Source organism: Mobula hypostoma, chromosome 4 (assembly GCF_963921235.1).
Source record: "Mobula hypostoma chromosome 4, sMobHyp1.1, whole genome shotgun sequence".
NCBI classification, from domain to species: domain Eukaryota; kingdom Metazoa; phylum Chordata; class Chondrichthyes; order Myliobatiformes; family Myliobatidae; genus Mobula; species Mobula hypostoma.
In genome coordinates, this window is record NC_086100.1 from 151,406,592 (window position 1) to 151,434,167 (window position 27,576).

The 27,576-nt window shown below is 42.4% G+C and overlaps 1 protein-coding gene across 1 annotated transcript in view; it reads right to left on the reverse strand.

Annotated features, from left to right (window-relative positions):
* The window catches only part of igfbp7 (insulin-like growth factor binding protein 7), a 36,543-nt gene extending 17,481 nt beyond the window's left edge, over nucleotides 1-19,062 (reverse strand). Inside the window, exon 1 of the mRNA XM_063046723.1 lies at nucleotides 18,610-19,062. Within this exon, the coding sequence (XP_062902793.1) occupies nucleotides 18,610-19,039 (430 nt within the window). The 5' untranslated portion in view covers nucleotides 19,040-19,062. The remainder of the gene's footprint in view (nucleotides 1-18,609) is intronic.
* Nucleotides 19,063-27,576: the final 8,514 nt, after the last annotated feature.

Here is a 27,576-nt window from a genome sequence, read left to right on the forward strand (position 1 = left end):
TCGTTCTGTTGAGCTGTAATTTCTTACATGCATTCTATTTAAAAGTCATGTCTATTATGTTAATGTTCAAAATATTTTAACCTTAAATCCATCTTAGTCACTTTGATAGAATTTATAACTTTCAATGATAGTGACAGAACAATCATATCACCGACAATCTTTAGTAATAACATCGATTCAATCTTCAGATATTGGAATTGCCAAAAAAAAAACTTTTATTGCTTATCTAGCCTTCTTTCAGAGGCTGGTGGTGGGATGCCTTCATGAACATTGTAATTGTGGACATCTGGAGAAGATCCTTGAACAGTATTATTAGGTTAGGAGTTGCACTATTTTAATCCAGCAATAGTGGTCTTCTAATATTAGGGTAATGTATAACATGTGGTAGATGTGGAGGGTGGAGGTACGTGCAGGATGCAATGTGTCATTGTGTCAGCTGTCCTTTGGAAGTGGCTAATTAAGGGTGATGGACGGGCTACCACTCAAGTGGACCGCTTCATCTTGAAAGATGTCAATTTCCCTGGTGCTGTAGTATGTGCACTCATTATGGAAATTTAACAGTGCTCCATCACACTTTGTAGATGCTCATTGTAGATTATTAAGAAACATTGGGACTCAGCTTTCCGATTAGCTCCAATTCCCATTGTATTTAGTGTGACAGATCCAATCATTATGAATGACTTTCAAGGTATTAACAGTGGAGGATTCAGATTATGGTATTGGAATTAAATACAAGGACTTTATTGCAGGGACTGGATATTTTCCAGTACTTTTGTGGCAGAAATGTTTTTTGTCACATTAATGCAAACCTGGTTGTCAAACTTTAGCATGTTTCATTATTCAAGGAATCACACAAAGAATGAAATGTAACAGTTCTAATCTTACCTACTGATGGTGGGTAGATCCCTAATAAAGCAGCAGAATGGCCTTAGGGCACATGCAGCTAAATCCAGAGCCGAAGATAGACTTCAGTGAGCAGAACTTTCTCATTTAAAGTCAGGACTTCCTCCTTTTTCTGCATTGGTTCCAATTTTACTGGAGCTCTCTGGTGTTCCTCTCAGCTGAATGGCGCCTTGTCATCAAGGATAGTTATTGTCACTTCATGTCTGGAATTTAACTCTGGAATTCTGCCAAAGTGCATACTATGCAAGTGAGTGCATGAATGTGTTTATGAAAATTCAAATTGAAATAAATATTTTGGCAAGTTGATTGCTGAACAAAGCCATAATATTTAACTGGAGAAGTTCTGGGGGAGAATGATGTTGTGACTCAGAAAGTATTCTTGGTTTTATTTAATAACAACTTCTTCACAAATACTTCTGAAATACAATGGGAATGGACGGGGTTTCAAAACATTTTCCCCTCTGTACCGAGAGGGTATCTTACCAACAATCCCAGTCTTTGCCGACTGGCCATTACTTAGTCGTTTAAGTTAATGTTCTGAGGACTGGGAAACTGTTGATTGGTATCTGCTCACCAAGTTGATGTTAGTTGCCATTATTCCAAGTGAGCTACAAGTAGATGCCTATAACTAGAACACATAGAAAATTATAGTGAAGGATCTTGGTTCCCTGGCTTTGATCTCCAACACAGACTAAGAACTTCTCTGAACCATGCCCTCAAAAACTATACTGTACACACCAGCTTTGTGGCAAAAAAAAAGCACAACCGCACCTCTTCCACCTCAGGTGATTGAAGTAGTTTGGCATGGGCCCCCCAAATCCTCAAGATCCCCTCCTCCCCTTTTCTACAGGGGCATTATTGAGGGCATACTGACCAGCTGCATCACCTCCGGTACAGGAATTGCACCAACCTTGATCGCTGGGCACTGCAGAGAGCGGTGCGGACAGCCCAGCACACCTGTTGATGTGAACTTCTCTTCATTGAGGACATGTAAAGCAGCAGGTGCAGAAAGAAGGCCTGGAAGATCACTGGGGACACCAGTCACCCCAACCATAAACTGTTTCAGCTGCTTCCGTCTGGTAAATGATACCACAGCATTAAGCCAGGACCAACAGGCAATGGGACAGCTTCTTTCTACAAGCCATTATTAGACTTTTAAATTCACATGTCTGTACATTGCAATGGAGTCATAATGCAAAGATTTTTGCTCCCTCACATTGTGGGATGGGTGTAAAGTTTAAATAAATTCTAAATTCTAAAGGGAAAATAAAACCTCTGATGGGCAACTGTGATCAGTAGGTGTAGAGTACGACTACATAATAATTCATAAACAGGAGGGAGGCATTTTAGTGATACTCTGTCACATCTAACACAATTGTTTGGCTTAAACATTTAAATGTGAATTTATAGTTGCTGGTCTATTTACACAAGTCTTTTACAGATCTTCCTTAGGATGTGACAGGTTTCCATTTCTATTAACTGTAAACCGGAACAGTTCATAAGTCAGAAATGGAGCTACAAACAGAGTTCCTACACAGCAGAAGATGCCTGCAGCAGAGGGCAAATTTGTCCCACTGGTCTCCCAAACACTGGTCTGTATGTACAGGTTGTACATAACTTGAGTGCTTGGAAGATAGGAAGGACCAAAATAGCTGCTGATACTGATTGGTCCTCCTTCGTTGGCACATGTGACCAAAGGTCAAAGTACTTCCAGAGGATGGGTGTATGTGTCCTTCAACCACTGGATAAACTCTCTTAGCCATTACAGAACCCTTAACAGACAGGTTAATACAAATTTAATGCCAATGCATCACCAGTGGAAAGAATTCTAGATGAATTGAAAGTGCAGATTGTTATTAATGATTATGATATAGTTGGGATCACAGAGACGTGGCTCCAGGGTGACCAAGGATGGGAGCTCAACGTTCAGGGATATTCAATATTCAGGAGGGATAGACATGAAAGAAAAGGAGGTGGGGTGGCGTTGCTGGTTAAAGATGAGATTAACACAATAGAAAGGAAGGACATAAGCCGGGAAGATGTGGAATCGATATGGGTAGAGCTGCATAACACTAAGGGGCAGAAAACGCTGGTGGGAGTTGTGTACAGGCCACCTAACAGTAGTAGTGAGGTCGGAGATGGTATTAAACAGGAAATTAGAAATGTGTGCAATAAAGGAACAGCAGTTATAATGGGTGACTTCAATCTACATGTAGATTGGGTGAACCAAATTGGTAAAGGTGCTGAGGAAGAGGATTTCTTGGAATGTATGCGGGATGGTTTTTTGAACCGACATGTCGAGGAACCAACTAGAGAGCAGGCTATTCTAGACTGGGTTTTGAGCAATGAGGAAGGGTTAATTAGCAATCTTGTCGTGAGAGGCCCCTTGGGTAAGAGTGACCATAATATGGTGGAATTCTTCATTAAGATGGAGAGTGACATAGTTAATTCAGAAACAAAGGTTCTGAACTTAAAGAGGGGTAACTTTGAAGGTATGAGACGTGAATTAGCTAAGACAGACTGGCAAATGACACTTAAAGGATTGACGGTGGATATGCAATGGCAAGCATTTAAGGATTGCATGGATGAACTACAACAATTGTTCACCCCAGTTTGGCAAAAGACTAAATCAAGGAAGGTAGTGTACCCATGGCTGACAAGAGAAATTAGGGATAGTATCAATTCCAAAGAAGAAGCATACAAATTAGCCAGAAAAAGTGGCTCACCTGAGGACTGGGAGACATTCAAAGTTCAGCAGAGGAGGACAAAGGGCTTAATTAGGAAGGGGAAAAAAGATTATGAGAGAAGACTGGCAGGGAACATAAAAACTGACTGTAAAAGCTTTTATAGATATGTAAAAAGGAAAAGACTGGTAAAGACAAATGTAGGTCCTCTACAAACAGAAACAGGTGAATTGATTATGGGGAGCAAGGACATGGCAGACCAATTGAATAATTACTTTGGTTCTGTCTTCACTAAGGAGGACATAAATAATCTTCCAGAAATAGTAGGGGACAGAGGGTCCAGTAAGATGGAGGAACTGAGCGAAATACATGTTAGTAGGGAAGTGGTGTTAGGTAAATTGAAGGGATTAAAGGCAGATAAATCACCAGGGCCAGATGGTCTGCATCCCAGAGTGCTTAAGGAAGTAGCCCAAGAAATAGTGGATGCATTAGTGATAATTTTTCAAAACTCGTTAGATTCTGGACTAGTTCCTGAGGATTGGAGGGTGGCTAATGTAACCCCACTTTTTAAAAAAGGAGGGAAAGAGAAACCAGGGAATTATAGACCAGTTAGCCTAACGTCAGTGGTGGGGAAACTGCTGGAATCAGTAATCAAAGATGTGATAACAGCACATTTGGAAAGCGGTGAAATCATCGGACAAAGTCAGCATGGATTTGTGAAAGGAAAATCATGTCTGATGAATCTCATAGAATTTTTTGAGGATGTAACTAGTAGAGTGGATAGGGGAGAACCAGTGGATGTGGTATATTTGGATTTTCAAAAGGCTTTTGACAAGGTCCCACACAGGAGATTAGTGTGCAAACTTAAAGCACACGGTATTGGGGGTAAGGTATTGATGTGGATAGAGAATTGGTTAGCAGACAGGAAGCAAAGAGTGGGAATAAACGGGACCTTTTCAGAATGGCAGGCAGTGACTAGTGGGGTACCGCAAGGCTCAGTGCTGGGACCCCAGTTGTTTACAATATATATTAATGACGGATGAGGGAATTAAATGCAGCATCTCCAAGTCTGAAGATGACACGAAGCTGGGCGGCAGTGTTAGCTGTGAGGAGGATGCTGAGAGGATGCAGGGTGACTTGGATAGGTTGGGTGAGTGGATAAATTCATGGCAGATGCAATTTAATGTGGATAAATGTGAAGTTATCCACTTTGGTGGCAAGGACAGGAAAACAGGTTATTATCTGAATGGTGGCCGATTAGGAAAAGGGGAGGTGCAACGAGACCTGGGTGTCATTGTACACCAGTCATTGAAAGTGGGCATGCAGGTACAGCAGGCGGTGAAAAAGGCAAATGGTATGCTGGCATTTATAGCGAGAGGATTCGAGTACAGGAGCAGGGAGGTACTACTGCAGATGTACAAGGCCTTGGTGAGACCACACCTGGAGTATTGTGTGCAGTTTTGGTCCCCTAATCTGAGGAAAGACATCCTTGCCATAGAGGGAGTACAAAGAAGGTTCACCAGATTGATTCCTGGGATGGCAGGACTTTCATATGAAGAAAGACTGGATGAACTGGGCTTGTACTCGTTGGAATTTAGAAGATTGAGGGGGGATCTGATTGAAACGTATAAAATCCTAAAGGGATTGGACAGGCTAGATGCAGGAAGATTGTTCCCGATGTTGGGGAAGTCCAGAACGAGGGGCCACAGTTTGAGGATAAAGGGGAAGCCTTTTAGGACCGAGATGAGGAAAAACTTCTTCACACAGAGAGTGGTGAATCTGTGGAATTCTCTGCCACAGGAAACAGTTGAGGCCAGTTCATTGGCTATATTTAAGAGGGAGTTAGATATGGCCCTTGTGGCTACGGGGATCAGGGGGTATGGAGGGAGGGCTGGTGCAGGGTTCTGAGTTGGATGATCAGCCATGATCATAATAAATGGCGGTGCAGGCTTGAAGGGCCGAATGGCTTACTCCTGCACCTATTTTCTATGTTTCTATAGTATAATAACATTTTTCATGAATTTTTATTATATGTTCTTTCGATCAGGGGTTTCTAATCTTTTTTATACAGTGGACATCTACCATTAACTGAGAGTCTGTGGATCCCAGGTTGGGAACATCTTCCTTAGATTTAGGTGGATGTCAATGATTATTTCTAGATGTCCTGAGATGGTGGTGGTGGGTTCATTGATTTACTCCAAGACTATGCTGAAGATTATTTGCAGCATGCTGATTCTATGCGGTTAGTAACAGTTTGCTTTGTAGAAAACAGTTAAGTTTTTTAGCCCCTTCTTCAGAAGCACAATGTTCTCTCCCCTGCACCATCCCAATGAATGCACATCAGATGGTCTTTGTAGTGAAGAAGGCTCACATTTGATGGAGAGTTTCAAGACTAGTGCATGCAACTTAAAAGTCTAAACCTGGTCTTTCAGGAGTTATGGTGGAAAAGATGTCAAAATATAGAGCATAGTATAATCATTTACCCATAATTGCCGATTAATTCTAGGTCAATTGTAAATGCTAGATCTGAGATTGATTGTTGCACACCAAAGATATTAAAGGATTCTGCAGGGGTGTGAGATCAAAGATCTGCATGATCTAATTGAATGGCAAAGAGCTGAGGAGCTAAGAGACTCCTTCATGTTATTCTTATAAACATGTAAAATGAGTAACCAGACTTTTCTCCTTCCAAACCATTTGAGTTTTTCCATAGGCGCATGTTTATTTCAAGATTTCTGATATTTGTAGAAGTTAACTTCTGAACTTTATACTTCACAACAGAAAGTAATTGGATAAACAAAGGTTCTTTTTATTCCATAGTTGGACATACAGATTAGGAGGAGAAGTGAGCTTAAATTTGCAACATTTCAGCAGATAGTATTTTTTTCCCCTTCAGGACAGAAGATTGTGAGCTCAAACTCCACTCCATAGATATGAGCAGACATTACAATGGCACTGAGGTAAAGTATAGCTGAGAGTGCTGCATTTTTAGAAGCACCATCTTTCCACGTAACATTAAACTGAGTCCTAAATTTCCTCTTCAGGAGCATGTAAGACGTTTTATGGGACTAAGTTAAGAACAGCATCTGAGTTAAATCATGACCAATATTTCTTCCTGATTCAATGTCATTGAAGTAAACATTATTTCTTATGTCTGAGAACTTGCGGTGCTCAATTTCACTGAAGCATTTCTTATTTCAGTGGCTAGATTCAACTTCACTGACTATACAACGTACTATGCAAATCTAAACTATTATTCTTTTCATTATCCAGAATGGGACTAAATGTGCCTGAATTTTGGATGTTATTACAAACCAGAACAGACATGAATTGTTTATTTCCCAAAAAACTCTGTTAACTATTTATATACGTAGTATATAAATACTATTGGGGGGGGGGGAGAAGCTGGGGGGGTCTTTGGGGTTCTCACATTTATCTGTCGTCCATTCTTTGGGGCACTTCTCTGTTTTCATGGATGTTTGCGAAGAAAAAGCATTTCAGGATGTATATTGTATACATTTCTCTGACGTTAAATTGGACACTTGAACCTTTAAACATTTTTTAAAGCACTAGATTCAAAACACCAGCAATCTTCCTTTGCAATGCAAATATTAATAGTATTTCCAGCAGGTATGCAGCGTAGCTACAAGTAACCTCTTTAAATGCCAAACTGCAGAAGTATGAGATTCTGGGATTTCAAAAGAAATTTTAAAAATTTGTTTATTATGCATCAAGGTACAGTGAAAAACTTCATTTTGCATTTCATCAATAAAGATCATTTATATAAATCAGGGCATTGAGGTAGTACAGGGGAAAATAATAACAGAATGCAGAATAAAGTATTGCAGTCGCAAAGGAGGTGCAAGGCAACAACAAGGTATGTCCATCCTTAACGTACAAGCGGATTGTTCAGTAGTGTTAGAATAGGGGGATAGAAGCTGTTCTTAAGCATGATGGCACATGTTATCAGGCTTTTGTATCTCCTGCCTGATGGGGGGTGGGGAGGGTGGAGAAGACAGAATATCTGGGGTAGGTGGGGTCTTTGATTATGTGGGCTTCTTTACAGTGATAACAAGATATGTAGACAAAATCCATGGAGGGAAGGCTGGTTTCTGTGATGCGCTGACAGTGTCTACAACTATCTGCACCTGAATTTTCAGCTGGCCATTCAGCAACCCTAATCCCCAGCCCTCCTTCTGTTGCAGGGAAAGACTGGCAAACTTGATTTTTCTTGGTGGAGAGGCCTTGCTGTTCTAGCCCTTGCTACACCTTTAATAATCTTTTCTTTGCCTTTCACAAGGCCCCACAGAAACTCCCCTGGCTTAATTCACAAACCCTGTGTTTTACTAATGATAGGAGAACGGAAGGCTACGGACTTACCATCTCCTGGGCTCTTTCAGAAATAATGGCTAAAAGAAATGTCACTTGGGATTTTGACAAGTTTCAGAAGTCACAATGTAAAACAATCATGTTGGCAGAACTTGCTTGTAAATTCTTATCTCCTTTGATTCTGATCACATAACTCACCAATGAACATCAATCAAAAATTACTTTGTAACATTTACTTGCAAACAAACTAGTCTTGGCATTAAAAAGATAGTATCTCACTCTGATTAGCCTGAGATATGGAATACTATCCACCTTTTAACTCAGTGAAAGATCACAGGTTTGATTGTGGAAATGATATTGGTCCTTCGGCACACTGATCTTTTAATCTACTCCATGATTAATCTAACCCATCCCTTCCACATAGCCCTAGAGTTTTCTTTCATCCATGTGCCTATCTCTTTTAAATATCCCTAATATATCTGCCTCTACCACCCACCTCAATTCTATGCACTTATTACTCGTTGTGTAAAACCCCTATTCTTTCACCAAATCACCTTAAAAGGATTCCTCTCTTACTAGCCATTGCCACCTAGGTACAGGGCCAACATCTGAAACCACTAGGATCCTGTCTGAAGAACCTCTTACTGATTCCCATGTCATACTTGATTCTCTCAGCGTCTGTGTTTTTGCCTCTGGATCAGTAAGTTTTAGGTTCAAATATTGTTTCAAAGACTATCTGATGTTTAGCATTGTACTGAAGGTGTGCTGCATTACCAGCAGATACTGTCCATTGCTCAAGTTGTGAAACTTCAGCTTTTTCCCCCTATTTTAGAAATGGTGCATTTGGAGAAGAACAATTAAGTTCTTTTTGTGCACTAATCAATATTGGGATGGCAGGGTGGAGATATTTCTCTACCAAAGGAGATGCAAGGGACTCCTTCACTCCTTTAGCCTGCAAGTCACCCCTGGGCAAGTGTAGCACCTGCCTACACCACCCCCCCCCCACCCCCACCAGCTCACAGTCACTTGAAGCCATGGCAGCAGGTGGTAGGTGGTCGCATGAGCACCTGGTACATATCACACATCCTGGTTATGCAACCACTGATGAGAGGCAGACTATCTCTTAAGTGTATTGATAATGGCTGGCATCACCAGTCTTGTAACGACACTGCTCAGAAGGCGCAGTGGCAAACCACTTCTGTAGAAAAATCTGCTGAGAACAATCATGGTCATGGAAAGACCATGATCTGCCACATCATACGACAGGGCACATAACTAACGAACAAATCTAGATTAGTCCTTCAGTCAGCATCACGAGGAGATTGTCTGTTTGTTATTTCATTGCTGTTGAACAGTGCGTATATAAGCTGCTTTGTTTCCTGCAGTAATGACTAAACCCCAGAGAGAGACTTCACAGGCACCACTGCCTTAGGCTTCAGTATGGCATTTACAAATGTAAAACTTCCTTTGGTTTGGACATCCACTACGAACCTGTTAACTGAGATTCCTTCTGTCACTCCAGCTACACTGCAAGGGCTGATGTAGGAGGTACTTGGAATTTTACTCCAGAATATCACCTCCAAACAAATTTTTAGGATTAGTCTGCAGTAACTTCACTACGAGAAAACATGAAATGCACCCTAACATCTTTTGGGGTTTATTAAAGGGACTACCTTTATCTCTTTCTGGTGGTATCTTCATCGACGTAGGCAAAGTGACAACTGCAGCCACTCATTGCTGCATTGGCATTAGGGCTGTTGGCTGTGGATCCTGGCATTCCATTCAAGGGCAAAGCCACCTCAATAAAATGCCAGCATTGAAGATAAAGATTAGCTTTATTCTCACATGTACATCAGGGATTGTGCTGGGCAAGTGTCACTATGCCTCTGGCACCGATATAGCATGCCCACAGCTCACAAACCCTAACGGGACATCTTTGGAATGTGGGAGGGAACCGGAGCATCTGGAGGAAATTCACATGGTCATAGGGTGAACACACGAACTCCTTACAGACAGTGGCAGGAATTAAACCGTTATCTTACAGCACGTTCTGTAATACTATCAGTATACTGTACCACCCAGATCATCAAATGTGCTCCACTGAAAATGCCAGCAGCAGGAGGCACTCTAGCCTGTCTAACACTCATTTCAATCATGTTGATCTTCCCACCCTCAGCAACTCTTCTGTGTCAGTTCTCCAGGGTTCTCAAACCCCCAATCTTACAAAATAATTGATTGCATAAGAATTCAACCCCACCTCCCCTTTAATATGACACACCAAATCATCACCGTTGCAGCCAGTTGGTTTTAGAAGTCACATAATTAGTTAAATGGATCTCCACAGGCCTCAGGGGCAGAGGATTCCAGGGATTCACCACCTTATAAAGGGTTGCCCCATGTGCCAGCAGGTTACCTGGAATATAGAACCATCAGTTCAATTCCAGAGTAGAGCAGATGAAAACCCCCAACCCGAGAGTTGTACTTCAAACTGCAAAACCCTTGTCACCATCTAGAAGCGGCGATGACTTTAGCTCAAAATTGTTACAGGTAGTGTGCGTTAAACATGGCCAAGAAGGGTGGGGAGAGGTGTTGAATCTAAAGAATTAAAGGTAGCATTACATTTTCTTTATGTGCAATATTCTTTGTGTTTGGCATCAGCAATGGCACACGTTGTCCAGGATTTCCTTGGAATGTAGGAGAATGAGGGTAACTTTATTGAAATGTTTAAAATGTTGAGAGATATTCAGTGCCTATAAAAAAGTATTCACTCCCCTTGGAAGTTTTCATGTTTTTTTTACTACATTAAATCACAATGGATTTAATTTGGCTTTTTTTGACACTGATCAACAGAAAAAGACTCTTGCATGTCAAAATGAAAACAGATCTCTACAAAATGATCTAAATTAGTTACAAATATAAAACACAAAATAATTGATTGTATAAGATTCAATCCACCCCCTTAATATGACACATCAAATCATCACTGGTGCAGCCAATCGGTTTTAGAAGTCACAGAATTAGTTAAATGGAGATCTGTTTTTGGAGACCTGTGTGCAGCCAAGGTGTTTCAACTGATTATAATAAAAATACACGTATCTGGAAGGTCCAACCACTAGTGAGTCTGTAGCCTGGCAAAAACTACAGAATGAAGACGAAAGAACACTCCACACAACTCCGCAAAAAGGTTATTGAAAAGCAAGCAGATGGATACTAGAAAATTTCCAAGTCTCCAAATATCCCTTGGAATGTAGTTAAGTCAATCATCAAGAAATGGAAGAATACAGCACAGCTGTAAATCTGCCTGGAGCAGGCTGTCCTCAAACTCTGAGTGACTGTGCATGAAGGGGACTAGTGAGGGAAGCCACCAAGAGACCTATGACAACTCTGGAGGAATACAAGCTTCAGTGGCTGAGATGAAAGAGACTTCACATACATCAACCATTGCCTAGGTGCTTCATCAGTCACAGCTTTAAGAGAGAGTGGCAAAGAGAATGCCACTGTTGATAAAAACTCAGCATAAAATCTTGGCTAGAATTTGCCAGAAGGCATGTGGGACACTCTGAAGTCAGCTGGAAGAAGTTTCTAAGGTCTGCTGAAACCAAAACTGAGCTTTTTGGCCTTCAGACTAAACGCTAGGTTTGGGATAAGCCAAACACCGTGCATTATCAAAAACACACCCTCCCTACCGTGAAGCACGGTGGTGGCTGCTTCATGCTGTGGGGATGCTTCACTGCAGCAGCCCCTGGAAGGCTTGTGAAGGTAGAGGGTAAAATGAATGCAGAAAATACCTGATGCAGTCTGCAAGAGAACTGCGACTTGGGAAAAGATTTGTTTTCCAGCAAGCCAATAGCCCTAAGCATAAAGCCAAAGCTGCACAGGAAAGCCTTAAAAACAACAAAGTTAATGTCCTGGAGTGGCCAAGTCAGAGTCCAGACCTCAATCCAACTGAGAATTTGTGGCTGGACTTGAAAATGGCTGTTCACTCATGATTCCCTTGCAATCTGACAGAACTTAAGTAGTTTTGTAAAGAAGAATGGTGGAAATTTGCAGTGTCCAGATGTGTAAAGCTGATAGAGACCTATCCACACAGACTCAAGGCTGTAATTGGTGTCAAAGGTGCATCTACTAAACACTGACTTGAAGGAGATGAATACTTAATGCGTCCAGATATAATCGTATGGTCTGACACCAGTAGAGAAGTGGTTATTGGTGAACTCACAGTCCCCTGGGAAGACAACATCGATGAAGCTCATGAGCGCAAGTTAACCAAGTATACAGAATTAAGATCAGAGTGCAGAGACAGAGGGTGGAAGGTCTCATGCTATCCATTCAAAGTAGGCTGCCGTGGGTTTATTACATTCACTCTCCAGAAGTGGCTGCGTGACCTTGGCTTCACTAGAGGAGAGATCAAGTCAACCAGCAGGGCTGTAGCTGAGGCAGCAGAGAAAGGGGATCAGCATGGGTGTGGACCAAGTATGTCCAGAGGGGCAGATAGTCAGACAATATACATCTTTTGCAAACCCTTCAGTAGTTGCATAGACATCTGAAGAGCGGACTATCTGTTGGATGGAAGCAACCAACAACTCTGATAGAGGCAGATGCCAAGTTTTTAAGCTCACCAGTGGGAGGTGGTGCTTTAGCACTGCTGGCCCACCACCTCGAGGGAGTCTTGATCATAAGCGGGCCGAAACTCCTGAAGACAGGCGGCAGGTCAGCTGATGATCCCACTGGTGATAGCACAGGACAGTTAACATTTTAGTCCACGTGTATTCTGTAACTCGTAACAGCAATCGATTATTTTGTGATTTATATCTGTAATTAAATTAGATCACTTTGAGATGAAAAAGAGTCTTTTTCTGTAGATCAGTGTCAAAAAAAAACAAATTAAATCCACTGTGATTCAATGTTGTAAAACAATAAAACATGAAAACTTCCAAGGGGGTGAAAACTTTTTATAGGCACTGTAGACAAGGTGTATGATAATAGCCTTTTCTCCAAGGTAGGAGAGACCAAAACTTAGGAGAATAGATTTAGGGTGTGAAAGGAAAGATAGTAATGGTCTGCGAGGGGCAATTTTTACATGCAGAGGGTGGCAAGTATATGGAACAAGGTGCCAGAAGTAGTTGTTGAGGCAGGTGCAGTAGTATAATATAAGAAGCAATTGGATAGGTACATTGAAGTGGGGCTTAGAAGGATATGGGCTGAAGTTGGAACTAACTGGTTGAGCACCATTTTCAGCATGGACATTGGGCCAAAGGGCCTGTATCTATGTGGTATTGCTCTGTGACCCTTTGATTGTTAAAGTTTAAGTTCTCGTGCTGATATCCCAGAGTAGTAAAGCCACCCTTAAACAGTTAATGGAAAAAATGTTTCTTCTTTTGGATTTTGAAAAAGATTCTCGACTCATGAAAATGATCTGATTGAAACATTAAGCATAATTCACTTACAGGCATTGCATGACATTCAAAAATAGACTGTTCTGAACAGACACAAACTAACTGAATAATGTCAAGTATGTGCGGTAAGTTCTTTTAGCACACATCATGGTTCAGCTGCTATGCTAGCAGATACAATCTTAGAATTCACAGCACAGGTTTCAGTGCAGAAAAACACCTCATTTGCCCATTGTCCTGAGACAACATGGCACTTTAAAGTTATCCATGCATAGCCTTTACCCTTTTTACCATATCCCTTCATCTTTTTCCTTTTCAAATATTCATTTGATTCTCCTTTAACCAACCTATATTTTGACAGCCACTTGTAGCAAAAAGAAGCTGTTTACTTTTTGTGATAAATCTCCCCTAATCTCAAAATTTATTCTTTTGGAGATAATCTGGAATAGCCTCCCTTTTGTTAATAGTTCACCCATTTATAAATAATAAAGAATGCCCAATTTTTAAACTGATTGCAAGATTTCACAACACACGCTGGTGATAATAAACCTGATTCCGATTCTGAGATCAAACAAATACAAAGCAAATCATCACAGCTACTGAATGTACATTTCAAAGTCTTTACACTTGGCATCAAACTGCAGAGCAATAGGCTCTTCAGCTCTGAGTCTGTGCTAAACATCAAACACTCATTTACAATAGTCCTACATTAATCCCATTTGCTAATCTCCCACATGCAGATCAGCTCCATCTAGATCCTACCACTTCCCTACACACTAGGAGGAATTTACAGTGGCTGTATAACCTGGCAACCCACATATTTTAGGGATATAGGAACCTGGAGCACTGGGAGAAAATCCACGCAGACACAGGGAGAACATGCAAACTCCAGATAGACAACACCTGAAATCAGGAATGAAATCTGCATCTCGGATGCTGTGAGACAGCAGCTCTACTAGCCGTGTAATGAAGTTGAAATAAAGATTAATTCATACACAGTGGGTGGAATGTCAAAGTTTATTTTATTGTCATATACACAAGTAGATGTATCCACATAGACAATGAAAAACTAACTTACAGCAGCATCACAAGAGCATTTCATACATTTGTTGAAATGACAATGTGTTGTGGTTGTGAGAAGAATGTTCAATTGGTCAATCTTTATGCCCCAAATTCCCAATCCGGGAATGTTATCCTCAATCTGAACAATTTATGATACCCCTTTCACTTAACATGTAACATTACCGCACATTTGATATCTGCCTGCATTATAGGCACCTATCTGTAATGAACTCTGAATCCACAATCTCTGATTTAGAAGCAAGAATATGACCAATTGAACCAAATAACATTTAAATTGTTCTGCATAACTATAATCTATCAACCCTAATATAATTCTTGAAAATCTTTGTCTCCAAAGTTTAAATACAGTTTCTAAAACAATAGTATGCCCTGCATTATGGAGACTCCTTCAGCTCTACTTGTTTTCTACAAATCTAAGAATGACTTCCTGATTTTATTTTCATTGCTTCTGTGAATAAAACCTAAGATTACGCGGCCTTCTGGGATTCACTTCTACCTGTGCTTGTGTCTGCATTGCTACATAGAAACATAGAAAATAGGTGCAGGAGTAGGCCATTTGGCCCTTCGAGCCTGCACCGCCATTTATTATGATCATGGCTGATCATCCAACTCAGAACCCTGCACCAGCCTTCCCTCCATACCCCCTGATCCCCATAGCCACAAGGGCCATATCTAACTCCCTCTTAAATATAGCCAATGAACTGGCCTCAACTGTTTCCTGTGGCAGAGAATTCCACAGATTCACCACTCTCTGTGTGAAGAAGATTTTCCCTAATCTCGGTCCTAAAAGGCATCCCCTTTATCCTCAAACTGTGACCCCTCGTTCTGGACTTCCCCAACATCGGGAACAATCTTCCTGCATCTAGCCTGTCCAATCCCTTTAGGATTTTATATGTTTCAATCAGATCCCCCCTCAATCTTCTAAATTCCAACGAGTACAAGCCCAGTTCATCCAGTCTTTCTTCATATGAAAGTCCTGCCATCCCAGGAATCAATCTGGTGAACCTTCTTTGTACTCCCTCTATGGCAAGGATGTCTTTCCTCAGATTAGGGGACCAAAACTGCACACAATACTCCAGGTGTGGTCTCACCAAGGCCTTGTACAACTGCAGTAGTACCTCCCTGTTCCTGTACTCGAATCCTCTCGCTATAAATGCCAGCATACCATTTGCCTTTTTCACCGCCTGCTGTACCTGCATGCCCACTTTCAATGACTGGTGTATAATGACACCCAGGTCTCGTTGCACCTCCCCTTTTCCTAATCGGCCACCATTCAGATAATAATCTGTTTTCCTATTTTTGCCACCAAAGTGGATAACTTCACATTTATCCACATTAAATTGCATCTGCCATGAATTTGCCCACTCACCCAACCTATCCAAGTCACGCTGTATCCTCTTAGCATCCTCCTCACAGCTAACACTGTCGCCCAGCTTCGTGTCATCCGCAAACTTGGAGATGCTGCATTTAATTCCCTCATCCAAGTCATTAATATATATTGTAAACAACTGGGGTCCCAGCACTGAGCCTTGCGGTACCCCACTAGTCACTGCCTGCCATTCTGAAAAGGTCCCGTTTATTCCCACTCTTTGCTTCCTGTCTGCTAACCAATTCTCTATCCACATCAATACCTTACCCCCAATACCGTGTGCTTTAAGTTTGCACACTAATCTCCTGTGTGGGACCTTGTCAAAAGCCTTTTGAAAATCCAAATATACCACATCCACTGGTTCTCCCCTATCCACTCTACTAGTTACATCTACCTGTTTGCTCAACCTGCTCGGAATATTTTTATTTTGAGAATAGCTATTCTATCCCCTAAATCACACAATTTCATGTATCTGATTTTTTGCATGTAACTAGCAGGGTAGATAAGGAACCAGTATATCTGGCAGACCTAGATATATGGTGGTGCTGGACCAGCAGATTTTCTTAACTATTGAATACTACAATAATTTAAATTCCAACACTCTATGGCACGGTAGCATAATACATTTTTCAGTGTACCTGGAATTGGTAAGAGTAGGGAAAAGTGCAGGAAATAAGGCCATGGTGAGTTTTGAGGGAGAAGGGGAACCAGGTCAGTTCAAGGAAGGACAGGACCTGCAGTCCAGGTGTTTAAAGGGAACTTGGGAAATAGGGCTTGAGTGTGCTTCTCTGCTCTGGTGAGTTTCAGAGGAGTGAGAAAACAAGAGTTTGGTCAGTTCAAGGTAGAAGGAGGGACCAGAATCCGGCTGAGTTTAAATGGAGTACTGGAATCAGCACATGTTGAGCTCGGGACTGAAGAAACATCCAAGATTTTTGAACAGTCGGACAACAGTTTTTTGGAGATTTACTGTACCTGGATTTTCAAAGGGCATTTTACGACACCATTCAAAAATGTTGATGCAGAACATAAGAGCTTGTTGCATTTGGAGTACTGGAAACAGATTAGGAATGAACGGTCATTCCTGGGTTGGAAGCCTGTTACAAATGGAGTGCTATAAATTCAGCTCTGGCTCGGCAGTTATTTCCAATCCATATGAAGGACAGTCAAAAAGAGCAGAATGTATTATGTCCATGTTTGTTGACAAAGGGAGGCAGGAAAGCCAGTGTGAGAAAGATGCAGAATCCATAGAGGAAACAGGCTAATAAGTATTATGTGGGAAAATGTGAAAATATTTACTTTGGCAAGATTCTAAAAATACAATTTTTTTTCTTGACATACAAATTCTGTTTAAAATCCTCAGTAAGGTCAACCCACACTGGTATTACCGACCTAAACATGTCATATGCATGTGACAAAGGATCTTAATTTGCATATTTAATACTGTCCCATCTAAAAATAGGCAGGCCTGTTATAAACACCGGAGGTCTCCAGATGCTGGAGATCCAAAACAAAATGCACAACATGCTGGGGGGAACTCAGCAGGTCAGGCAGAAACTATGGAAATGAATGGATGGTCGATTTTTCCGACCGAGACCCTTCTTCAGGATTTAGAGGGAAGGGGGAAGACACCAGAATAAAAAGATGGGCGGAGGGAAGGAGGCTAGCTGGAAGGTGATGGTCTGTGGCTCTTCCGATTACAGGACTGCCAGGAAATCACATAAAAATGAACCGTGGACACCTTTTTCTTCCCTCTTTCTCTTCACTATTCTACATGGCCCCCCTCCATCCCCCATTCACCCCGCTGCTCGACACCGACAAACATTTTTCCCCTTTGTATTCTCCCTTTCCTTTGTTCCGTCCCTGCTCCGCCTGGCGTCACCATCCCGTATTTCCCACAGTACTGTATCCTTTTCCAAACTCTCTCTGATCTATCAACTACCCTTTCCAAACTCTTGCTGCCATCTCTGCTTCACGTTCTCTCAGTCTCATTCTCCCTTCCTTTCTCTGCTTCATTCTCACTTCTATTTAACACACCCGCCTCTCCTCAACTTTCCCTTTCAATCGGCACTCGCCTTTCTCATTCACTTTTATCGTTTGTTGCGCCCGTCCGTCTCTCACAACACTTTCCTTCAACCTGCTGTTCAACAGCTTTCTTGCCTCCAGTAGTCTTCCATTTTATTTCACTTCTTTCCCCTCTGTCTGCATCCACCCCTCCCTTTCTTGTTCTCTCCCCTCTTTCACTCACTATCCATGCCACCCACTATAGCCCTCACTATTGCCCCTACCCCCTCTCATTATTCCCTTCACTATGGCCCCTCCTTCTCATTACCTCCTCTCACTATCTCCACTCCCTTTCCCGTCCCTTCTCACTTACCTCTCCCTTCCTCTCTCCTTTTCCATATATTCCCCCTCCATTCTCGTTCACATCTTCCCTCCCTTCCCTCGCATTCTTCCTCACTCCCATTTCCCTTCCTCTCTTTCCCCGTCTCACCCTCTTCCTCCCCCTCTCACTCTCTCTACCTCCTCATTTACCATCTCCCTTGTTGCTACCTCTCTCCTTTCTCAACTCTTTACCTGCGAACACATCTTTCTCACAGGTTCCTTCCTTCCTCCACTCTCACTGCTTCTCTTTCCCCCTTACCTCTCAATCCCTCTCTCCTTCCCTTCCTTTCTCCCTCTCCCTGCCCCTTCCTTCCTGGCCACTACACTGCACACCGGCTCCTTCCTCTCTTTCCCCTCTTTTCTCGTGTTTCTCTCTCCCCCTCTCCCCATCCCTCCAACAACTAATTCACTCTCCCCCTCACTCTCACTTACTCCGTCCTTTCCTGCTCGGGACCGGAGCGCTTACCTTTCTCACAGGCTCCTTTCCGAATTTTGGTCACCGGGCTGCCTCCGGCCATCTCCGCCCGCCGCGCCGCGGCTCTCAGCTCACAGCCCGAGCTGTAGGTGCTGCCGTCGCTACCGCACACCTGCTCGGGGGACTTGCAGACGCAGCGCCCCCGGCCCTTCCGCTTGGAGCCGGTACGGACGCACTCGTAGCCCTGGGCGCAGCGACCGTACTTGGAGTCTCGGCCGCCGCACGGTTCTCCCTGGCCGCCGAAGCACACGGTGCAGCAGCGGCATGGACTGGGCGCTTCACCCAGCGGGCAGCCTCCGGGCGGCAGAGCCGGACATTCTGACGGCACGCAGGGTGGGCACCGAGTCGAGCCTGTCTTCGGCTCGGCGCTGGCCGCCAGCAGCAGCAGCAGCAGACACCCACCCAGTAACCGGACGCTCATCTTGACAGAGAATAACTCCCTCCCGTGAGACCCGTGCCCCCTTATACAGCATCTCGGGCTCCACCCTATAGAAACGTTTCAAACCAAAGTCCTACTGTAACAAATCAATCTCCTCGTGTTAACATGAGAAACAAAATTCATGAAAACTTAAACTCACATGCACCCAACTCAAGCTATGATTGATCAAACTAAACTACATGTTACAAAACTAAATATTTCGAAAATTTAAATACAGCAATGTAAACCAATGAATAAATCAAACAGACTAAACTTCCATCCAGTCTAAGTATAAATTCACAAAAGCTAAACCAAAATGAAACTACAACTCACAAAAACTGAACTGTCATTTTGACAAATTACTTGAATTAATACAACTAAATTGAACTCCATATGGTAGTGCTAAAATTGAACTCTAAATGTTAAGTTAAACTAAAATTTCAATCATAAGTTGTAAGAATTCATTCACACTTATCAGAAGGCACACACTAACTTGTCTCAGTTGGCAATAATCTTACTCCTGAGCTGAAGGTTGTGGGTCCAAATTCCACTCCAGGTATTTTAACACAAAATATAGTCGACATATATGTGGCTCTGAGAAGAGTTGAAGAGCTATCCTTCAGGAATCATGGCCCTGTTTATTCTTTCAGGTGCACAAAGATCCCACAATGTTATTTTGGAGAATTCCAAAAGGATCCCCAGTATTTATCTCTCAATCAGTGTCACAGGCCATCATCTCACAGCTGTGTAATGAGTTGGTTGTTATTTTTCTACATTACAACAATGATTACCCCTCAAAAAACCCTCTTTTCACTTTTGTGATTTAGATATTGCCCACAAAATCACTATTCATTGCCTATCCTGCTGCTATTGGTGAGCTGCTTGCGTAAACGTCAAGTACTCCCAGAGTGCTGATCAGCATTTAGCTTCATCATTGGTCTGTGATGTATTTCCAAGTCAGGATAATGAGCAGTGTGGAGTGCGACTTCTCTTGTCCTCCTTGGTGACGTAGGCCATGAGCTTGGCAGTTGCTCTCTCGGTAGCCTGGGCAGGTAATGGAGTTGCCTTGGGCTGGATTGGCTGTACGTTTCTCTACTGTATGTAGCTGTAGAAAACTGAATATATACATTGACTTCTTTTGTGCTCTCACTGGTGACCAACCAGAAGTCTGAGAGGAGGGGATAGCACTCAGGTCCACTGACCTGGTAGAAAAAGGCAGTGGAAGATTGCAGCAGTGTACTTGAGCTCTGACCAGCAACCAGTCAGGACAGCAGAAGTTTCAAAGGAGGGGACTTCACTCAGGTCCACTGACTGCAGAGAAAAAGACAGCAGCACCTTAATGGCAATTTATTTGGAGCTCTGACCAGCAACCATCGGTGTTTGGGATTGATTAGCATGAGCAAATTAAAGGAAGTCTGCGGCAAGCAGAGTGGCCATTGTCACAGCAGCTATCATTGGCATGGACAGAGTGGTGAGGCTTTAGCTCTTCGAGGCTTCAGCGAAGAGAGGCTTCATTCAGAGAAGGCAAAAAAGAAAAGATTCTACGTGAAGTTTTTTTCCTTCCTTTCTTTACATCTGCTCAGCTAGGACAGTAGAGATGCCAGGCAGGATAGTTGAATGCTCCTCTTGTGGGATGTGGGAAGGCAGCGTGACCTCCAATGTCCCTGATGGGAACAAGTATGAGAAGTGCACCCAACTACAAGAGGAAGGAGGGTTTAGGATTTTTGGATTATTGGGCTCTCTTCCAGGGAAGATGGAACCCGTACAGAAGGAACAGTTTGCACCTGAACTGGAGGGGGACTAATGTCCTAGTGGGAAGGTTTGTTAATGCTGCACGGTGGGGTTGAAACTAGAGTTGCAGGGGGACGGGGAACAGAATGTCGGAACAGTTTGTGGAGAGTTTGTGGAGACAGATATTTGTAAGACCTCAAAGTTAGGAATCAAACAGTTGAGCATGGTGTGACTATTATCCTGAGCTGCATATATTTCAATGCAAGAAGTATTGTAGGAAAGGCGGATGAGCCCAGGGCATGGATCAACACCTGGAATTATGACGTTATAGCCATTAATAAGACTTGGTCGCAGGAGAGACAGGACTAGCAGCACTTGCAGAGTGTGATGGAGCACATGATACTGGATCTGCTATTGGGGAATGAGACAGGGCTGGTGACAGATGTCTGTGTAGGGGAACACTTTACATCCAGTGACCATAATGCCATTAGTTTCAAAATAAACATGCAAAAAGATAGGTCTGATCCAGGGGTTGAGATTCTAAATTGGAGAAAGGCCAGTTTTGATGATATCAGAAATGATCTGACAAGTGTGGATTGGGACAGGCAGTTTTCTGGCAAAGGTGTACTTGGAAAGCTGGCGGCCTTCAAAAGTGCAATTTTGAGAGTATGAGGCTTGTATATGTCTGTCAGAATAAAAGATGAAGATAACAAATGCAGAGAACTATGGTTTTCAAGAGATATTGAGGCCCTGGTTAAGAGAAAAAAGGAGGTGCATAGCAGGTATAGGCAAGTAGGAACAAATGAGGTGCTTATAGAGTATAAAAAATGCAAGAAAACATTTAAGATAGAAATCAGGAGGGTGAAAAGAAGGACTGAGGTTGCTCTAGCAGACTAAGTGAAGGAGAATCCTAAGGGGTTCTATTGATATGTTAATAGCAAAAGGATTGCAAGGTTCAGAATTGATCCTCTAGAAGACCAGAATAGTAATCCATGTGAGGAGCCAAAACAAATGGGGGAGGTCTTAAATGAATTCTTTGCATCTGTATTCATAGTCATATTTCATATTCACTCGGGAGATGGACACTGAGTCTACTTAAGTGAGGCAAAGTGGCATCAACTTCATGGACCCTGTGCAGATTACAGAGGAGGAGATGTTTACTACCCAGAGGTAAATCAGGGTGGATAAATCCCCAAGGCCTGACAAGGTGTTCCCTTGGACCCTGTGGGAGGTACGTGCAGAAGTTGCCAGAGCCCTACTAGAGATATTTAAATCATCCTTAATGACAGAGGAGGTACCAGACGACTGGAGGATATCCAATGTTGTTCTGCTGTTTAAAAAAAAGCTCTAAACATACACCAGGAAATTATAGACTGGTGAGTCTGACATCAGTTGCAGGAAAGATATTGGAAGGTATTCTAAGGGACCAGGTATGTAAGTATTGTACAGACATGGACTGATTAAGGGTAGTTGGCATAGCTTCATGCGTGGCAGATCATGTATAATCTTTCTTATTTTTTTCTCGAGGAAGGTACCAGGAAAGTGGATGAAGGCAAGACAGTGGATGTTGTCTGCATGGACATTAGTAAGGCATTCCTGCATGGGAGGTTCGTCAAGAAGCTTTATTTGCTTGGCATTTAGGATGAGGTCATAAATTGGATTAGACATTGGCTTTGTGGGAGAAGCCAGTGAATGGTAGTAGTTGGTTGCCTCTCTGACTTGAGGCCTGTGACTAATGGGATGTCATAGGAATCGGTCCTGTTTCTGTTGTGGTTTGTCATCTATATGAACGAACAGAATGATAATGTGGTTAACTGGATCAGCAAATTTGCAGATGACACCAAGATTGGCGGTGTAGTGGACAATGAGGAAGACTATCACGACTTGCAGAAGGATCTGGACCAGCAGGAAAAATGGACTGAAAAGTGGCAGATGGAACTTAATGCAGACAAGTGCAAGGTTTTCCACTTCGGTAGGACCATCCAGGGTCGGTCTTATACGGTGAACAGCAGGGCACTGAGAAGTGTGGTAGAACCAAGAGATCTGGGAATACAGGTTCATAATTCATTGAAGGAGGCGTCACAGGTAGATATGGTCAAAAATAAAGCTTTTGGCACATTGGCCTTCATAAATCAAAGCATTTTGTACAGGAGATGGGATGTTATGTTGAAGTTGCTTAACACGTTGGCGAGGCCTAATTTGGAGTATTGAGTGTAGTTTTGGTCATTTACCTACAGGAAAGATGTAAACAAGGTCAAAAGGACAAAATTTATAAGAATGTTGTCGGGTCTAGAAGACCTGGGTTATAATGAAAGACTGAGTAAGTTCGGGCTGTATTCTTTAGAACGTAGAAGATTGAGAGGAAATTTGAGAGAAGGAAACATAATTATGAGTTTAGAAAGGGTAAACGCAAGGAGGCTTTTTCCTCTGAGGTTGGGTGGGACTACAACCGGAAGTCATGGGTTAAGGGTGAAAGGTGAGAAGTTTAAGGGAACATGAGGAGAAACTTCTTCACTCAGAGGGTTGTGAGAGTGTGGGATGAGGTGCGAGCACAGGTAGTGCATGCGAGTTCAATGTCAACGTTTACGAGATGTTTGGATAGGTACATGGATAGCAGGGGTATGGAGGGCTATGGTCATGGTGCATGTCGATGGGAGTAGGCAGTTTAAATGGTTTGGGCATAGACTAGATGGGCCAAAGGGCTGGTTTCTGTGCTGTTCTTCTCTATGACTCTATAAATCTTATATGGAAATAAAGTGACAGACCTGAGGTCGAGAGAGTGGAACTGCCCCAGTGCAACAGCCTTTTCACTTTAAAAACTCTCCCGCACAGGTTTCCTGTCATTGTCAGACATGATGGACAACCACCATACTCTAGAACTATATTTATGTAGTTGTATAATAAGACATTACATAGTTCAGATTCACATGACTCTAATATCAGATAGTATTGGATTAATGCTAGTGATATCAGACTGAATATAAACTGATAACCAGACCACTTCAATTTATCACTGATATCGGTGTAATATCAGATAAGCATTCAGAGATGAGCAAGGCATTTCAAAGAGACGTAGACATATTATGATAGTAGATCAAAGTCAATATCAAGTTAATTATCATGTGCACAAATACGTGTATGCATGGATTCAATGGAAAACGCAGCAGCTTCATAGGCACATAATGTCAGAAACTCAACATTTTCAAGAAAGACATAAACTTAACATAAATAATACTAAAATTTACAAGAAAGAACACAATTAGAATTTTAAAAAGTCCACTAACGTCTAAAGCGGTCAAGGTGTTGTACTGAGGTAGTGATTAGGGTTGTTCAGTTGTTTCAAGAACTGAATAGTTGAAGGGAAGTAGCTGCTCTTGAATCTGATGGTGTTGGACTTCAGGCACCTGCACCCTCTGCTCTATCTATTAAGCTGCAGAGACCAGTGGACTCAGCCTGATATACAGTACTAATTCCAGTATTAAACAAACTTCACAGTGTTGGTTAGATTCAGTTCAGATGGATATTAATCCTTGACAAGGACAACAGGGAAGATGCTGAGGTTCTACCCTGTCGACCCTGTGGAGGATTTAGAATTGGGTGATGTAAGGGTATCATTCATTTAAGACCAGGATAAGAAAAAATTTTTCTTTCAGGTAGATGTGAGTCTTTGTGGAGAGAATAGAACAGTTAACATTGTTATGAGAATTAGAAAAAAATATTAAACTCATTCAGATTGCTCTAACAATCAATAAATCTGTATCTCAATTTTACATTCCTACCATTGAAGAATGTGGTAGAATATGCTCTGTTTGCTGGAATAGTATGACTCACACAAAACTCACAAATCTTGATACAATGCAAGACAAAGTGGCCAATGTGTTTCATTCACTCCTTTCAGTACAGAGCACTATTGCTGCAGTGTGAGTCACCTAGAAAATTCCCTTCATTTATTTGCCCTGGCTACTCTGGCAGCCCATCCTAAATCCAAATCTACCACCAAAAAGGACAAGCACCAGATGCATGGAAAAACCATCTTCATGTTTCCCTCCAGGTCACACATTACTTTCACTTGGAAATACATTGTTGTTTCATCAACATTGCTGGCTCTAAATCCTGAAACTCTTTTCCATGAAGTGCTGGGGAAGGCCCTTCACCAGGAGGACTGTTATGGTTCAGGAAGACGGTTCACCAGCACATGTCCAAAGGCAATTGAGGATAGGCAATAACATGTCATTACAAAGAACTTAGTCTGACGCTGACAGGGCTTATGTTTCAGTGGCAAGTTTAGATTAGATCTGCTGTGTAAATACCACAACATCACTCCATTCTGTGTATCTCAAGCATAAACTGAAAGCAACTTGAAATACTGCCTGAGGTTATTAGCAGGGCAACAACTTTTGAGTTTCTCACTAATGGGTAAATTTGCCCTTGAATGGGGTTACCTGTTTTTAACAAAAAAAATCTAATATTAATATTGCCAGTAAAGTCTATGTCCCCAAAATATAAGTAAAGCAAAACTTTGCTTAAAAAACTGCATCTTCATAAAGGATAGAAACACTATTAAGTGAGAAAATCCAAAAATTTTTCCTAATGCTGCTGCACTGCTAATAGCTTTAGAAAATATTGCAACTCACCATTTAAGTGTGAGTTGCAGTCAAAATGGCACAGGTCAATGAGTGAGAGATTTAAATAAAGGAGCTCTCACGAAATTTCAGTGGTGTAGTCACAGTTGAATTGGCTCAGGAGACCTCACGCATCAGTAAAGGAACATAAGGTTAAGGCAGGGACTAATGGAGCAGCCATTGTGTAAGTGGGTTAGTGTTAGAGTGCGGAGGCTTTATGCTTATCGGGCTCAGGCGAGGCAAGTTTCCTCTTCTTTATTCTTTATTTTCTGTCTTTTAGTACGTAGTTAGAGCAAAGAGAATGACTCAATGTTGTGTTGTGTTCTTTGTGCGGGATGTGGGAATTCTGGGATACCTCCGGCCTCCCGGATAACCACGTCTGCACCAGGTGCACGGAGCTGCAGCTCCTCAGGGAATGCTGTAAGGAACCGGAGCTGCAATGTGATGACCTTCGGCTCATATGGGAAACTGCGGAGATGATAGATAGAAGCTACAGGGAGGGAGATGCCCCTCAGTTGCAGGTGGCTGTCAGGAGAGTGAAGGAAACGGGCAGTAAGTGCAGAGTCCCCCGTGGCTGTTCCCCTCAATAATAAATAGACCATTTTGGATACTGCCACGGGGATACCCTACGGGGGTGGGGGTGGGGGTGGAGCCACAATGACTGTGTCTCTGGCACTAAGTCTGGTAGTGTGGCTCAGAAGGGAATGGGCCAGAAGGGCACTGCAGTAGTGATAGGGGATTCCATAGGTGGAGGATTAGACATGAGATTCTGTAAGCGCGATAGAGACACCTGGATGGTTTGTTGCCTCCCAGGTGCCAGGGTCAGGGACATCTTGGATCTGGTCCATGGGATTCCAAAGGGGGAAAGGCAAGGAAACTCTGAAGAAAGAATTTAGGGAGCTAGGTAGAAAGCTGTAAAGCAGGACCTCCAGGGTAATAATCTCTGGATTGCTGCCTGTGTCACGTGCCAGTGAAAGTAAGAATAGGATGATTTGGCAGATGAATGGGTGGCTCAGAAATTGGTGTATGGGGACAGGTTTTCAGATTTCTGGACCATTGCGATCTCATCTGGGGAAGGTATGACCTGTACAAAGGAGACAGGTTACACCTGAACCCAAGGGAGACCAATAGCCTTGTGGGCATGTTTGTTAGAAATGTTGTGGAGGGTTTAAGCTACTTTGGCAGGGAGGTGGGAACTGGAGTGATAGGACTGAGGATAAGACTGTTGGTTAACAAACAGAGGCAGTGAGACTGTCAGGAAGGACAGGCAGAAGATAGGGAAAAATTGTGGTCAGTCGGATGAGTTACTGTGTAAAAGTGGGACAAAACCTAAAAGCTTGTTGGCTACAGGATTAAAGGTTCTAAATTTGAATGCACGTAGTATACGGAATAAAGCAGATGATCTCAGTGCAGTTAGAGATTGGCAGGTATGAACTTGTGGGCATCACTGAGTCGTGGCAGAAAGAAGATATAGTTGGGATCTTAACATTCAATGATACACATTGTTTTGAAAAGACAAGCAGGCAGGGGGTAGTGTGGCTTTGTTGATAAAAAATCAAATCAAATCCTTAGGAAGAAATGACATAGGACCAGAAGGTGTAGAGTCATTGTGGGTAGAGTTAAGAAAATGCAAGGGTAAAAAGACCCTGATAGGAGTTATATACAGGCTGCTGAACAGCAGCCAGAATGCGGGCTAAAACTTATAATGGGAGGTAGAAAAGGCATGTAAAATGGGCAATGTTATGATAATCACGGGGGATTTTAATGTGCAGGTTGATTGGAAAAATCAGGTTGGTGCTGGATCCCAAGAGAGAGTTTTTGTAGTATGCCTACAAAATGGCTTTTTTAAAAAAGGAGTTTGTTGTTGAGCCCATGAAGGAATCAGCTATTCTGGATTCAGTGTTGTGTCGCGAATCAGATTTGACTTGGCAGTTTATGGTAAAGGAATGCTTAGGAGGCGGTGATCATGATAGAATTCACCCTGCAATTTAAGGAGAAGCTAAAGTCAGATGTATTACCATTACAGTGGAATAAGGGGAATTACAGAGGCATGAAAGAGGAGCTGGACAAAGTTAATTGGAAGGAGACACTAGCAGGGATGACAGCAAAGCAGCATGAGCTGGAGTTTCTGGGAGCAACTTGGAAGGCACAGTTTAAATACATCCCAAAGAAGAAGAAGTATTCTAA